Raw genomic sequence first — 14,726 nt, 5'->3', positions numbered from 1 at the left:
TTACGTCATCAGTTTAAAGGGCCTATTACGGGGAATCTTTTGAAATCATTGCGGTTTTGGTCAAATTAAGATTTTTCATTGGTCAAACGATAATGACGTAATAAAACCATATTACCAAAACGTGAGCTATGAATTTCGTTTGTCTTCTTTTTGGGAGGCTCTCTCATAACGAAAGCACAGCATGGCACCACACGTGACACGACGGCCCTGGCACGGTGCCAAAAGTAGGTAATCTGAAGAAGTTGATGCCATTTTTGAACTTGTAATTTTATTAGGAAAGTATTAGAGGTTGGTTGCTATTCTTACTAAATCGAAATTGTGTTGCACATACTAATAGCTCATACGAACATTCTGGATTGGGATTTCATACCTGGCAGAAGTGGATTGCTGGATTATTTTTAACAAAACTGACCTATTTGGCTTCCAGGTTTGATTTCCTAACATCTGTCCATAGGCGGCAGAACAGGGGGGGGGGGGGGGGCACCAGGGTACAGTGCCCCCCATAGATTTTGGCATTTTAACATTAGCCGTACTGGCGTTGCATGGAAAGAATGGGACCAAAATGAAAATCTGCAGTGCCCTGCTGCCACTGCATCTGTCTGTACTGTTTGTTCATTGAATTAAAGTGGCTGTAGCTTGTTGATAAGATTGTCATCAGTGCTGTCATGAAAAAGTTACAATTGGTCACAAAAAGTAGCAATATGCATGTTCTTGGTTTATTTTAAATGTAGTACAAATGTTGTTTATTTAAATTCAAATTTAATGATGATACCTAATGATTACAAGTGGTCTTAACCAATAACCATGACCACAAGTGATAATTCTCAATTGTATTGCACTGTAAGGTGTACAATTATGTAGGATAAGGGTTTCATTGGCTACATGTTGTCGTGAGATCCATACAGATCATAGGTCCTCCACAAACTTTTGCCCGCTGGATCCACAGAGATCATAGATCCGACCCCTAAATTTTGTCGAGAGATCCATTCGGATCATAGATCCAACCCCTGAATTTTGTCAAGAGATCCACTCGGATCATAGATCCAACCCCTCTATTTTGTCGAGAGATCCACTGAGATCATAGATCCAGCTCTCGGATCCATGCACATGTCTGATGCCGGGTAACTTTTTTAAGACAGCTGCCGTATATTTGTAGGCTTCCGCAATCTAATCACTATTTTGAACACCAGCATGTGCAAATTCACCCGTGGCTCTTTTCGTGACCGGCCATGTCGCATGTTTTTCACCCTAATCCTCTCAATCAACTCTCGCCAGAACACAGCGCTCTCGTACGTCAAGCCGCTCAATGGTGCTCTATTGACTGACAGATGCGACAGGTCATGTCACGCATCCAACACTTGTCAATCAAAAACGAGCAGTTATCTTTCCTCACTGATACCTACCCAACCAAATCCCACCCTGTCAGCCTCAGCGCACACCACCCTACAGCGTTCTCACTTCAATGAAAGCAGCTGAATGAGTGATGAATGCATAATCAGGGCGTTGAATAATTTTGAATCGTGTCCTGTCAGTCAGATATGGCATACGAATGGTGGCTGATATTGCGACATGTTTCTGTCTTGTGAATTAATCGAGACTACAGGCTTCCGTATGTGGCCTCCAGGCTTCGTGTTAGTGCAGGAGAGTGTTTTGTTCTTTGTTTGGGTGTAGTGGTCCAATAGCGTTTCGTTGTCTCAATAAGTCTTGAGCTATTAACATGGCATGCTTACTATGGCTTTACAGACACAATTATTATAATACCTATAGACGCAAGCTGTTTGTAAGGGAAACATTTTAAGTGACAACAAATATGCATAAATCATTTTCTCTTTTGATTTTCGATGATGCCATTTTAGATGCATCGATTCACGTCAAGGTCTAGGCTCTAGACTCAAGCTCTAATTCCCGGTAACCATGATAGTCGAACTATACCGTTTGTGCCTCTTGATCGTATAAGTAGGACTCGAGCTTCGGTCTCCATCGTATATTCTCCGTTGCCAGATAATGGTGTTCGACTAGTCCATCTGGCAACCCTCTCCGATCGGGATCGCCCTCCTCTCCTTCCCCTCCCCTCCCCTCACCTCTCCTCCCCTCCCCTGCCTACCCCTTACTCCTCGTCCCCCTCCCCTGTCCTTCGCCAACTCATCGCTCTAATCAGTAACTCTTCTGACCTTCTGAAGAGGTTCTACCGTAACAGGTGCGCCATTTTGGCACCCAGCTGTGCCGCGCCACGCTCGCCCAGGTGCGCTGCGCTCGACCCAGGTGCGCCATATTCGACCCAGGTGCGCCAGCTAGCCTAGTAACAGGTGTGCGGTCCGTCGAGTGGTTTGGGGGCGGGGAGCCGCTCCCCTCCCCAGAGGCGGCAGTAAAGGAGGCCCTGTGACAGAAGCAATCAGTGGCGGAGAGAGGGCGGGAGAGGGAGAGAGGGGAGGGGAGGGGATGCCAGAGGGAAGAGGACGGGAGAATGGTGTCCTTCGCGACCCTCTTCTGGACACTGGTATTGTTATAGACGACAGGCCAATGCGAAATAGTGTCGAATTTTTCGCATTGACAAATCTCGGATTTACTTCATTGTATAGCAACTGATCTCAGGTCTTTCCTCATGTAGTCCTTCAGAATGAATTCAGGTGTGAAGATCTGAAATCTCTTTGTTTTGAGTGGGTGCACCTGAACCGACCTATATCATCTGTTGATAAGCTAGGACTACCCATAAGTCTGCTATCATCTTCGATTAACGCGTGCTATTTGACATTGCTCGAGTGTCACGCAGTGCTTTGTTGTCAGTTTGCGCGATCAATTCGTCAGCCCATCTCAATCGGATAACGTTGATCTCGTTTCTGAGAGAAGACCACTTAGCACCTTTTGACACGTGGGTACTATCGTTCTTTGTCGTCATTGTTCGACGGTGCTCTTGTTGCTGTCAGTGAAGTCGCACATGTTATCGCCATTCATCCACGTCTGTCACCCCCACTCCCTCCCTGTTGCTTTCCCTCCCTCTCTCCCTTTCTTCCGTTCTCTCTCTCTCTCTCTCTCTCTCTCTCTCTCTCTCTCTCTCTCTCTCTCTCTCTCTCTCTCTCTCTATCTATCTCTCTGTCTTATTGTCATCTCACCTGTCTTTTATTTCACGCCAAGCACAGTAGACCCTGTCCACTGTATAGTTCCGACCAACCAGGCAAAAAAGCAGGGAGCAAGGGAATAGCTACCAGTTCATTCAAACACGAGTCATCAGACTATCCCTTCTCCTTATCACGGTGTCTGCGTGTCTGCCAATCCCATTTCTCAGATAAGATCCAGTCTGGAAACCTTCTCAGTCATCTGAGCGCCGTCTCAGCCTCCCTAAGCTGACCTGCGAACGCTCACTCTGAGCCTTATTGACCGCTCAGCCGTGGCATTTCCTGCTTGCGTGCAGCTCCGCGTCTTTGTGTGCGTTGAGTGCACGCCCCCGGCGTCCAAATGCGGGTAGATAGGTGGGTGTTACACGCACACAGTGGTCAGAATTTGACTAGTTTGGATTGATACGCATAGAGTGGTCGGAGTTTGACTAGTTTTGTGGGTATTTGCACGAGTGGCCAGAACGCTCACGATATACGACAGAGATGTGTGTGTAACTTGCTGTGTGTGAGTGACCATCTACCTACACTTTACACATTCATTATTCGTGCTGTCTGCGTGAAGTGAGAATCGAAATGCATCTTCAGCTACATCGAATCAATATGCATGTATATCGATGCATCAGAGGCTGTGGGCGCTGGGTAATGGGTATCTGACCCCGGAGCGTCGCGTCGGACGCCCGGGCGCCGGCACTGGACGCCGCAGACGCCCGGGTGCTGGGCACGCGCGTCTCTCCGCCACATCAGTCTGCACCGTCTGGCCAGTGTCGGTCGGCCTGTCTGCCACTATGCATAATGCTAATTGGAATGGCCGGCTCGACCGCACGTGGGGCTAGCCGCCGGCGTGGTGTCGGCTCGCGCCTCTTGGCTCACGTCTTTTAGCTCGTGGGTTATAGCTCGCGGCGGCTGGCGGCCCGCGACTGGTAGCTTGAGTCTCGTCAGGTTCGTGGCTTGTGGATCTTTGTTCAATTTTTGTGGTGTTTAGCTCGACTCGCGTAGCTTGCGTCTCGTGGCTCGTGGCTAGTGTCTTATGACTCGTAGCTGGCAAGTCGCGTCTCGCGTCTTTCGACACTTAGCTCAAAGCTTGCGACTCGTGTTGCCCGAGTCTCGCGTTTCTCAGCTCGCATCTTACCTCTCGCGTCTGGTAACTCGTGGCTTGCACCTCAGACTTTTAGTTCCGGTCAGGGATCGGTATTCGGCCGGAGTGGCCTCGCATCCCAGCCGCTCGTCCCTTCCGCCCCTCAGCCCGACTGCCGGCTGGGCCGACCTCCACCGCCACCGAACATTCGCCAGCGCGCGCCCGATAGCTCGCATCGGGCTTTGAATATTCATTGCCTCTTCTGCGAAGGTTAGCGTGGGCTGCTGGCCCTGCAGCAAGAGCGTTGGCGAGCGGACTGGCGAGAGGAACTGAGACCAGTGCTGTGAATGCTCTTCCGAATGCTCTTCGTTGATCTGCGTCCATCTTTTGAAACGTGCATTGGATATTGTCTGAGAAGCTAAGCACGTGTAGTGTGATTGTTTTCCAAAAATACGCAGGACGTTGATGAACTGAAAACCAAGTTGATTTTACTCGAAAGATTTGATATAAGAATTCTTGAGAAAATCCCTTGAGTAACACCTGCGGGGTCTTCTTCCACTACATCCGTCGTTGTAGTATCGGGGACAGTCCTGTGGAAATATCACGTTTCCGCTAAATAACGGACGTCATGTTCACGAGTCTCGGGCACGATCAAGGTGAAGATGTGGCCGACAATGACGTTGTAGGCTCTGATGTCGATCTTGATGTCGTGATGATGTCTTGGTGTGTCGTGATGAAAACGTGTTGATGAGATGCAGGACATGTAAGATTACCAGACATACCGACACCAAAAGTGGTGCGTTTCTAGCGAAGTTCAGTAAAAGTGTTCTGTGATCTCTTAAATGGAACGGAGCGACGGATGTGCTCCGGAGAAAGGCTTCGCGATAGCCTTTGATGACGTCATTAAACCATATCTGATACCGTTGGCTGTGCTTAGAATATGACTGCACTGGATCCGGGAGTGAACGAAGAAATGACGCATTCTTGGCAATACTCCGGGAAAACATGGGGATAGGGGATGCAATGGAAAGTCTTGTAGTGGGTTACTCTAATTCGTTAACGTCTGATTTTTTTAGCTTCACGTTAGTCTTAAAAGGAAGCAAATATAATAGGATTGCTTAAATCCTTTTCGCTATAATCAATAGATAGATAATAAATTTCATGGCTAAATAACGTTTTTGAATGACAAATAATATGCCTATATCAAAAGGCCCCGAAATATGTCATTACATTTCTAGGAATCTGTCTCATCCGAAGCTTATGATGATGAAGTTTTCCTCCGGTCTCTACATCATTTTAGGCTGGACTGAAACGTCTCGCAGCCCGTTAGAGGCTAGGTGGGTTAATCACATCCGGTGGAGGTGTGAAGTCTCAACTCGTGTCGGATGTGGATTCCTTCCGGCGATAAAAACAGAACAAATGTCTACAACATGTAATACAGTCGAGTATCGGATTACAATAAACTGATACACCATCTCTGTACTCTGGCCGGAAATTTTGTAGCAGAGATGAAACCCCATGGAATTATTTCATAGATTTGATGATCTGCGCTTGATGACATGATGATGGGATGCTATGATCATATGTCTACGTGCCGTATAAAATGTTAATACAGCTTAGTACCGGATGTGTCGTCTCATCTTGATAAATGAGTGAACATGGTTGATAGTATTAGGTCTTCATGTGGCATTGGGACAAGACAATGTGCGAAGCACCGCTTCACCTACACTAAGGCCTTTCTCGCACCCTAACACAAAAACATGCCTGAACATAACACCTCTGATAGCCAATGAGAATTCCCATTCTCATTGAAGTGAGCCGACTATCAAATGATAACAAGTTCTGATAGCCTGTGGTATCTGCATAGTATCATCATAGTTATTTGTTGGAGGGCTTCACTTTGAGAAATTAACAACAAACTCTTTGTAAGTCTATCGGAGGTGTTGTGCTCAGGCTCGTTTGTGTGCTTGTGTGCGAGAAAGGCTTAAGTGTAGGTGAAGTGGCGCTTCGCACATTGTCTTGTTTGATTGTCACATACCACAAGGGAGGCAGACAATCTTTTCCATTGTTCACAGGCATTCCGATGACCGTTCATTCTCAATAGTCTCCGGAACAAACATACAAAGAGAGCATCAACAGGTGTTCACGGAACCCGATAAGCCTCGAGCAGATCTCGTAATGTGTCAAGTGGACTCTGATAGACTCAGAAGAAGATTGTGGTCGCCACAAGCGCTCTCTTACTTGTTCGTCGCCACCTTACACGTTCCGCAAATTCGTCTGTCTGGTAGTTAGTGGTAACGGCAAGCTGAGGTGTATAATTAAGCTAAATTTAATAGCGATTGAATAACAGGACTGCAGACGGTTTAATCCTCGCCGGGCTCTGTGGGGTGGAGATACCACGCCCCTGAGGGCACGTGTTAGAACCGACACCGTCTGCACATTCTCACACATGAACAGAGGCCGAGAGGAAGAAAGAGGAAGGGAGAATTCCTTCCCGCTGCCTCCGGCCCATTCTTTCATAGAGCTAACGGATTTCCGGGCTTAGCTAGTCACGGGATAAGCGGGACAGCTATATAGGATATAAACGCGAGTTTAAACGTGTCTGCCGTAAACATGGAAATGAGATTATGGCTACTGAGCATAGTCAACGAAACTGAGTGAGAGGATGGAAGAATTGAAACTGCATTGTTCATACCACGTTCACTTATATAATAAAATGAGCTTAGCAGTGTTTATGCTTTTCCTTAGTTTTCTGTCTTGAGCTAAAATTAAAATCTGCCACCTTGTTCTATTTAGTGTCGCCTTCTTTGCGCCACATCCAGTTGGCTGTTTCTTATATCACACGTGGCCACATTATTACTCTTTCTAAAACGCCTGGCGACTCATCTTCATTTGCATCGGCGCCACAACTCAGCAGAATAATGCTAGTGGAAATGAGGTGCCATATTTCAGCATATTTAAGTTGCAGAAATGCAACACAATTACAAAACGGGGAGAACCTTTTCTCATTCAGTGGGCTTAGCGTTTATTTCAGTGGCACGCTGAAACCCTCATCTCTGATAACTGAGTGCAGTGTTCTATTGGAATTATGTATGAGGTGGGATTGTGTCGCATTGGTATCTTGCGTTAAATTGTTTCGTTTTAGGTACACACTGCAGGGTGTGTTCTTTTCTTTCGCAAATACCTTTCGGCTTTCATCCAACTACCTTCTCCATTACACGCTGCCAAAGATAAAGTCGTTCTCAAGAAAGTTGTGCTTGAGGAATCTTGTGATTTGAAAAAAAGTTCCGTATAACTATACCATGACTAATCAAAGAAGTTCTGTATGTACACCATGGCCAATCCACTTTATCACTGCTTTATCAATTCCTTCGCAATTATTGACCCCCGTCTTATCTCATGCTAACCATGTCGAACCTATCTCACTGCCGGATGGCTACCCCCTGTGACTCAAGACGCAGCTGAACTTTTCTCTGTTGAGATGATCTCACACATTGACAATGTTTGCAGGGTTTGCGTCATTACGTGTTCCAGAGAGCACAGTCGTCTCGAATCGCTCCCAAGTAGTGCGTATGTCGCGGTGTCTTGGCGTACTATCTTTGAGGTGAATCATCAGTGGAGTCCTCCTCGGAATAATTGGCCGTTGAATCTTTATGATGCTTTCATATAGCTTCGTTTTATTTAATATTTTATATACTATTGATATTTTGACGTTTTTATATAAGATATTTTGAAGGTAAGACAACCATTCGATGCATATACCTAGCATTTAAGCTAAAAAATATTTTAGTTATGAAATCACGTCGATAGCTAGGGATGCTTGATTGTCCGGAGCCATCTTGTCCAGCGAAGGCTTTCTCTTGACCTGTTTTTTTTTTTTACCTTGATCAACCCACAAGCCCAGGGCTCCAAGAGCTGCTGGTATGTTTTCGGACCAGCTAACGCCTGGTACACATTTATATTCACATTTATATTTATTTTACAAACGCCTTCAACAGCATTCTTCTTGAGCAGTTGAAATCGTCACGTAAACCGATACTCGACTCCAAGGAATCAGCGATGACCTCATTGCAATGTTTGTAGCATTAGTCTCGTGGTTGACTGACATTATGCGCATGTTTATTGTCATTATCCATGGTGGAAAGCGGTGTGGAGATGCTTTGAATATGGTATGTGGAGGGTGTTTTTAATTGCGATAGCAGCTGCCATGAGTCATGTGAATCTTATATGACATCAGGCCAGATGACAGGGATTGTTTTGCGCGTCGCCCTTCCTCTGCTTTTATGTAATGACTTATAGCAGAGACCTTTCAACCTGTGGTTGCTTAATGTGAATATAATTTCATTTTGGTAAGCAGCCCCTTGCTTCGATCATATTATTGATAAATCTACGCAGCCCCATCCGTCAGCGCTCAGTTCAGGTGCTTTTGAAACATTGTGTGCCCTTACAACTATTGACTGGTGACCAAATTTTCTGGGCATATGATGCTTAACCCTCGCCCGTATTGGTGTTTTTTCCAGCCGCGAACGTATAGGGGGGGGGGGTCCGTTGGACCCCCCTTGCTGTTTCGCCCCTGATCGAGCTAGAGCTTCGCGAAAAAAACGAGCGTGTTGCCCGTGACGAGAGGAAGCTAATGATACCCAATTTTAAGTTCTTAGGTCATCGGTTGACCTTCCAGGTCAGGTCAATGACCCAAAAGTCGGGAAAATCGGGACTTGTTAGAAAGTCGTTAAGCGTGGCTGCTAAGGGTTTTTTTTTTGGTGCTGATCACGAATATCATGTTAGTTTGTATCACAGATTATGTCTTCATGCATTTAGGCCAGGTCGGGTCAGGTCTGCAGGTCAGGTCAACCAGTAAGGGTACCGTAAGGTGGGGCTATTTGAGACGGTGGGGCTATTTGAGACAGTATTAAAAATTGTTATAAAATAAAAACCGTTTGAAATGTATGCTTAATTTTTGCTCAGGCGATTTACTGCTCGATTCCACACCTTCCTGAGCAAAAATATCACATAAAAATCAAACGCTCTTCGTTTTATAGCGATTTCAAATGCTGTCTCAAATAACCCCACTGTCTCAAATAGCCCCACTTTACGGTATTCGTAGTAGGTGGCAACCGCCTCTGACAGCTTCGTAACATGTTACGAGGACACCAAAACTACTTCGTAAATGTTTATATGGTTGCTAAATTCGAATTCAGCTCCAAAAACTGGCCTAAAAACATGTAAAACTTGAAAAAGTGAACCGAGGTCATCAAAGGTCAATGACCTGACTTGACCTTCCGGTGACCTTGACACCCACCCTCATGCATGGGAGCAACATCATATCCCATGTTTGAACGCTTAAAACCACGAAAAGACTTGCAAACGCGCTGCTAATGCGAGCCGACATACGCCGAATCGCGATTCCGGCCAAACATACATAGTAAGTTTCGTCGCGATTGGCCGCTTTTTACGCGAGTTATCCGCGAAAAACCGAGGGGGGTGGGTCCGTTAGACCCCCCCCCCTATACGGGCGAGGGTTAAACTTGACAGTCTATACTGAGCTCTGAACAGACGCATTTACAGCATACCGACCTTGCATTGTAAGAGCTTAATGATTTGGTCCTTGGAAGGACTTACATAGTTTGGGCGGGGCGCTAGATGCGAAAGGTGAACACTTTGTAACCGTGGTGACTGGTGGAATTTATCATTTGATGGGCACAACCTTTCACAGAGGAGAAAGAAAATGACGCAGGTTGATCTATATCTTTCAATTTTCAAATGTGGCGACTGCTACGTCCTTTGAAAAATGGTGACCGTGAAGTATCAAGCAATGCGCTAAGCCACACAAGGCTGCGATGCTGAGGCTCTGTTGTGATCTCAGTAATGCATTTATGCCTGACGAAATCAGATTCAAGATGCTTGAATATGTAGTCTGTTTTGACCAGTTGAAGCAAGCGTAACCAGTAAACACCCACAGAAGTTGTTCCCTCGTGCTGGCCCGGCAAATTAGATATAGATATGCAGATGCAGACAGGTAGGCACACAAAGCGTCCCTCAATCATCACCTTAGCAGCACAACTTCATCTTTTTACAGTGCATTTTCTACCATCCGAACTCTAGATTCCTCTTTCCTTTTGGCCCTGGCACGCCCTGTTTTTTTTTGTCTTATGCTAGATAGCTGCCACACGTTTCCACGGGGCGCCACTGTGCCGTACCTGTTCATAAGATATAAATGCCGCTCCTTCAATTGCAGACGAATCCAATATTTACCTGCAGGCGCATCCTGTCAATTTTCATATATTTGCTGGCTGGAACACTGTCCTCCCTGCCCCGGACTGTCTGGATCATATTCCATCTCTCAGCTGAGACTCATTTCCAACTGAATGCTTTCTTGGAACGGCTGAATATGCTGCATGTCTAAAACGGGTGGCATCTGGCGCAGTCGTCCGTTTATGAAACCGGACGTTTTGTGCCGTCGTAGCTTATAAAGGTGATGACACACGCGTGACCTCTTAACCAGGGTACAGCCGGGAGAGGGCTCAGGGTTCTTCTTTGCGGCAGCACCGCTACACAAAGGTCAATGACTGCATGTGTGGAATGAGAAGAAGCTCTGGTGCGTGATTTTGTTACAATGTTTCCCTGTAATACAAATACATGGAAGCACGCTCGCATCAATCGCACGCACCTCCCGCAAGCGATTGATGCGAGAAGAATTACAATGTATTTGAATAGGCTCTCGCATGCGATTTCCTGACTGCGAAAAGAGTCTGTTTCAGGCTTAAAAGTGAACCTCAGGCTAGGGTTGGCTAGATAACCCTAGCCTGAGGTTCACTTTTAAGCCTGAAACAGACTCTTTCCGCAGTCAGGAAATCGCATGCGAGAGCCTATTCAAATACATTGTAATTCTTCTCGTTCTCATGCGCATGCGAGAGCCTATTCAAATACATGGAAGCACGCTCGCATCAATCGCACGTACCTCCCGCAAGCGATTGATGCGAGAAGAATTACAATGTATTTGAATAGGCTCTCGCATGCGATTTCCTGAACGCGGAAAGAGTCTGTTTCAGCCTTTAGGGGCCTGGTCTTCAGTGTTGTTATATGGTTATTCAATTTTGACGTGTCGCATTACCGGCTTTCTATCACTGCGAATTGCAACTACCTATGTGACTGGCTTGGTTGCATCATAATATAAACTTCTGACGCTTACTTCACCCCTGCGTGATTGTGGGAAAAATACACTGAGAACGACATAAGATACCACTACCTATTTTATGAATCTAACAGACGACATTTTCTTTCGCAGACAAAATCGACGGTGACATCGTCATCCCAAACGACGAATATGAGAGAGAGCTGGCGCAGCAGCGGCTCGACGACGAGCTGCGATTGGCTGATGCCGCCGTGACGTCATTGGCTCCCGAGGCGGCCCGAGAGGGGCCGGGGGACTTGGAAGCCGCCATCGAGCCCTCGGGAGGTGATAGGGGGCTAACAGCGACGCCCCTTTCCGCGAGGGGCAAATGTGTGCGCTGTGATCCGGACTGCTGGGGTAGCAGGAGGCATCGGAAAAAGTGCGCACATAAAAGGAGAAGTCGAAAGAGGAATCGGCATAAAAGCCGGAGGAGGGGAAAGTGGAGGAAAAAGGGAAGGAGGAAGGGTGGTCGACGTCGGAAAAATAGGAGGCTCCAGAAGAAATGGGCCTATCAACATGCACGAAGGTGAGTTGGTTTCATCTCCACACCCCCAGACTCGGACATTTCAGTGACTCATTTTAACATTCTACCTGCCCTTCCATTGTAAGCCATTCCGAGTGATTATGGGATCATTACAATGACTGATATCATGACGCGCTCTTAGTCTCGCATCACTTTTCTAATCCCCGTATCATCAGCTTTTTATCATCGCTTTCCGTTTGCCGGCTTTCTTAGAGGCTCATCCCCGCACAAACTACTACACGATCGTCCTATCGCTGCCCTGGCATCATCGATTCACTTGCTTATACTCGATTTCACGTCATGCGGTACAGTCTACCCGCCAGGCAGCCTGGCTGGGTAGACTGTACCGCGGTACACGTATGCCCTGCGGCACAGTCTGCCTCACGGCGCTCCCAACTCGTCCTGTTGGAATGATGACTGGAGAAGTGCTGCGGGGATAGAAACTGAATATTTGGATTGGAGAGGGTGATGTGCAACGGTGACACTTTTCGAAGACGGTGGGAAAATATGGTGCATAATTCTACTCTTGTTTAAATGTAGTTCATTAAATATTTTCTTTAATTTATTTATTACCCAAATTTATTAAATTATTTGACCATTGATGTAGAATTACAAATGCTTCCTTGAAAAAACCATATTACTCATTTCGGGCCTGCACCACCGCTTAAATTTCTTATGAATAAAATTTAATTGGAACGTGTCGTTCCAATGAAACCGGTCCTGTATTGAACAACATCCGGACGTCACCACATACAAAGGGCTTTCAAGTTTTCGTGCCGCTGTTTAGGTGACCCCTTGGCTCTTCTGTGTGCCTCTTTCTGCGCCGTTCGCTGTGTGTGCAGGGGCTGTGCGCCTGTGACGTCATCTGCTAGCTGTGTGTTTATTTGGTCGGTGACCGAGTCATGCCCTGCTGGGGGAGGTGGGGGGGGGGGGGTGCGCTAGGCATTGTTACAGTGCTGGCTTGCAGACAAAACACGCTTACTTCGAAGTTGTAAGCTAGGAGTCGGGCTATGGGGCCAATCATTATCGAATGACCCACTTTGTGCATGGCGATTGGCGGGTGCGAATTTTGTTACTTCAAATAGCTTTGTACATTGTGCAACATATTAAGTGCGTGTCTTGAGTTTTTGCTCTTTAACAACGTCCAATGCTCTTCGTCTCATATTCTTTAAACCGCACATATCTAAAGCAAGAGCTTTTAACAGTGAACATTGGAAATACAATACTTACCGCGAAACCCAGACGCTAAGAGAAATAATAGTAAATGTAGTTGTGCGTTTTCCGTTTAGTTTGTTTTAAGTGTGGGAAGGCAATGTATGCATTGCGTATGCATGCAATGCATACGCCTGGGAAGTGTGCGTATGCAGTATGAATTGCATAGTGCATACCCTTCTTCCGGGGTAAAGCTGATATTTCGAATCGAACGGCCTTCTCTTTGTCGGCACTTCAAACGAGTTGAAAGCACGGCTGCGAATATGGCAGCACTTTCTCCCTGTCTGGCCGCACCGTTTGTCGGTGATGGCCAACAATGACGGCGACAAACGGTGCGCGTTACTGCGACAAATGTGCGCCACTTTTTGTCGCAGCCGGCGGCTTCCGTTATTGTTTTTGAGCCGCCGAGCTGTGGTGTTGGCAGTGGTTTTGTTCCGCTACTTTGGGCAGTGCTTGATGTAGCCGTTTCTCTGGGCTTGCTAAACGTTGTCATTTTTTTAGTTGCACGCTTATCTGTTCAAGGCATCACATATATTGCCTACTTCGACAGCTGATGAAATATCATGTTACACACGCTGCCCCTTTCACAACTTACTCACAACTTCCTCTCCCAAAAATGCGTGTCTCGCCGTGTTTCCCCACTTGGTCAGCACCAGTACTGTCTCGGAACTGTTATTGGCAGAGCAGTTTCGTCGCCATGCCTGGCTGCCGTAGATAGCAGAGTTTCTGCTAATTAATTCAGCTGTGATCGGATTACGTCCTCCCGGTTGGAAGGTGGGAGAAGTGAGAGGACTGATACATATAGAGCGTGCGAAGCGTTACAGATTTGGTTGTGCTGACATCGTCCTTTGCTGAAGAAAGATGAATGGCATGATTGGGGTGGCTGACGGGGGCTTCATATTTTGATTTTACACTATCTATTGCTTACTGTTATCGTCAGTGTTATCATTTTGGGCGTATCATCAGTGTTATCATTTTGATTTTACCCTTTTTGCTCGTTTACGAGTTTTGTTTGCCCTCGCAAACTCTAAAACGCCATGATAACGATTCCATGATCTCTTCTAAATAATTGTAAACGGAATTTGTAAAGCAGTATTATCCACGCAGTTCCTCTTGTGAGCTGATTAGCTTCAAACATTGCCATCATACCAGCGCAGCGTTCCGTTGGACATTACCAATGACTCATTCTGTGAGACCAATCCCAACCTACGCAGTGAGATGTCCCTCTGAATCATACGTCCACACACGCCTCACGCTCCCCGCCAGTACGCCCATCAGACTTCAGCTACACGTGCATTCTACCCATTACAAAGTTATGCTTGTCTCGTAGTACATGGCCGAAGCTCATCAAATTAACATATTTACCCGTCGTTCACTTGCGCCTGTGTTTATTGGAAATTCCACTCACAGAATATGTGATGATTGGGTCCGGTTTTCTCTGTTGAGTTATACGCTTCAAGCACGCTATGGAATCAGACACAAGGATGGTTACGTATCCTGCATCTAAATCTGCTGAATTTTGTGTCGGAATTAGTCATTTATCGTTACGTTGGTGGCCGGGTTCAAAGCCCTGAGTGAGACGACGGAGAAGTCGAATGACCTTGAGTGTTATACGCTTTGGAGGAAGAAAAC

At 46.4% G+C, this 14,726-nt stretch overlaps 1 protein-coding gene across 1 annotated transcript in view; it reads left to right on the top strand.

The window, feature by feature from the left end:
- LOC122392634 (tolloid-like protein 2) overlaps positions 1-14,726 on the top strand; it is a 61,724-nt gene that overhangs the window by 17,827 nt on the left and 29,171 nt on the right. The window contains exon 2 of the mRNA XM_043387716.1: positions 11,474-11,885. Coding sequence (XP_043243651.1) covers positions 11,474-11,885 — 412 coding nt within the window. The remainder of the gene's footprint in view (positions 1-11,473; positions 11,886-14,726) is intronic.

The sequence above is a fragment of the Amphibalanus amphitrite genome, unplaced genomic scaffold (assembly GCF_019059575.1).
Source record: "Amphibalanus amphitrite isolate SeventyFive unplaced genomic scaffold, NRLGWU_Aamphi_draft 000494F_arrow, whole genome shotgun sequence".
Classification (NCBI taxonomy): domain Eukaryota; kingdom Metazoa; phylum Arthropoda; class Thecostraca; order Balanomorpha; family Balanidae; genus Amphibalanus; species Amphibalanus amphitrite.
This window is presented reverse-complemented; position numbering and strand designations above follow the sequence as displayed.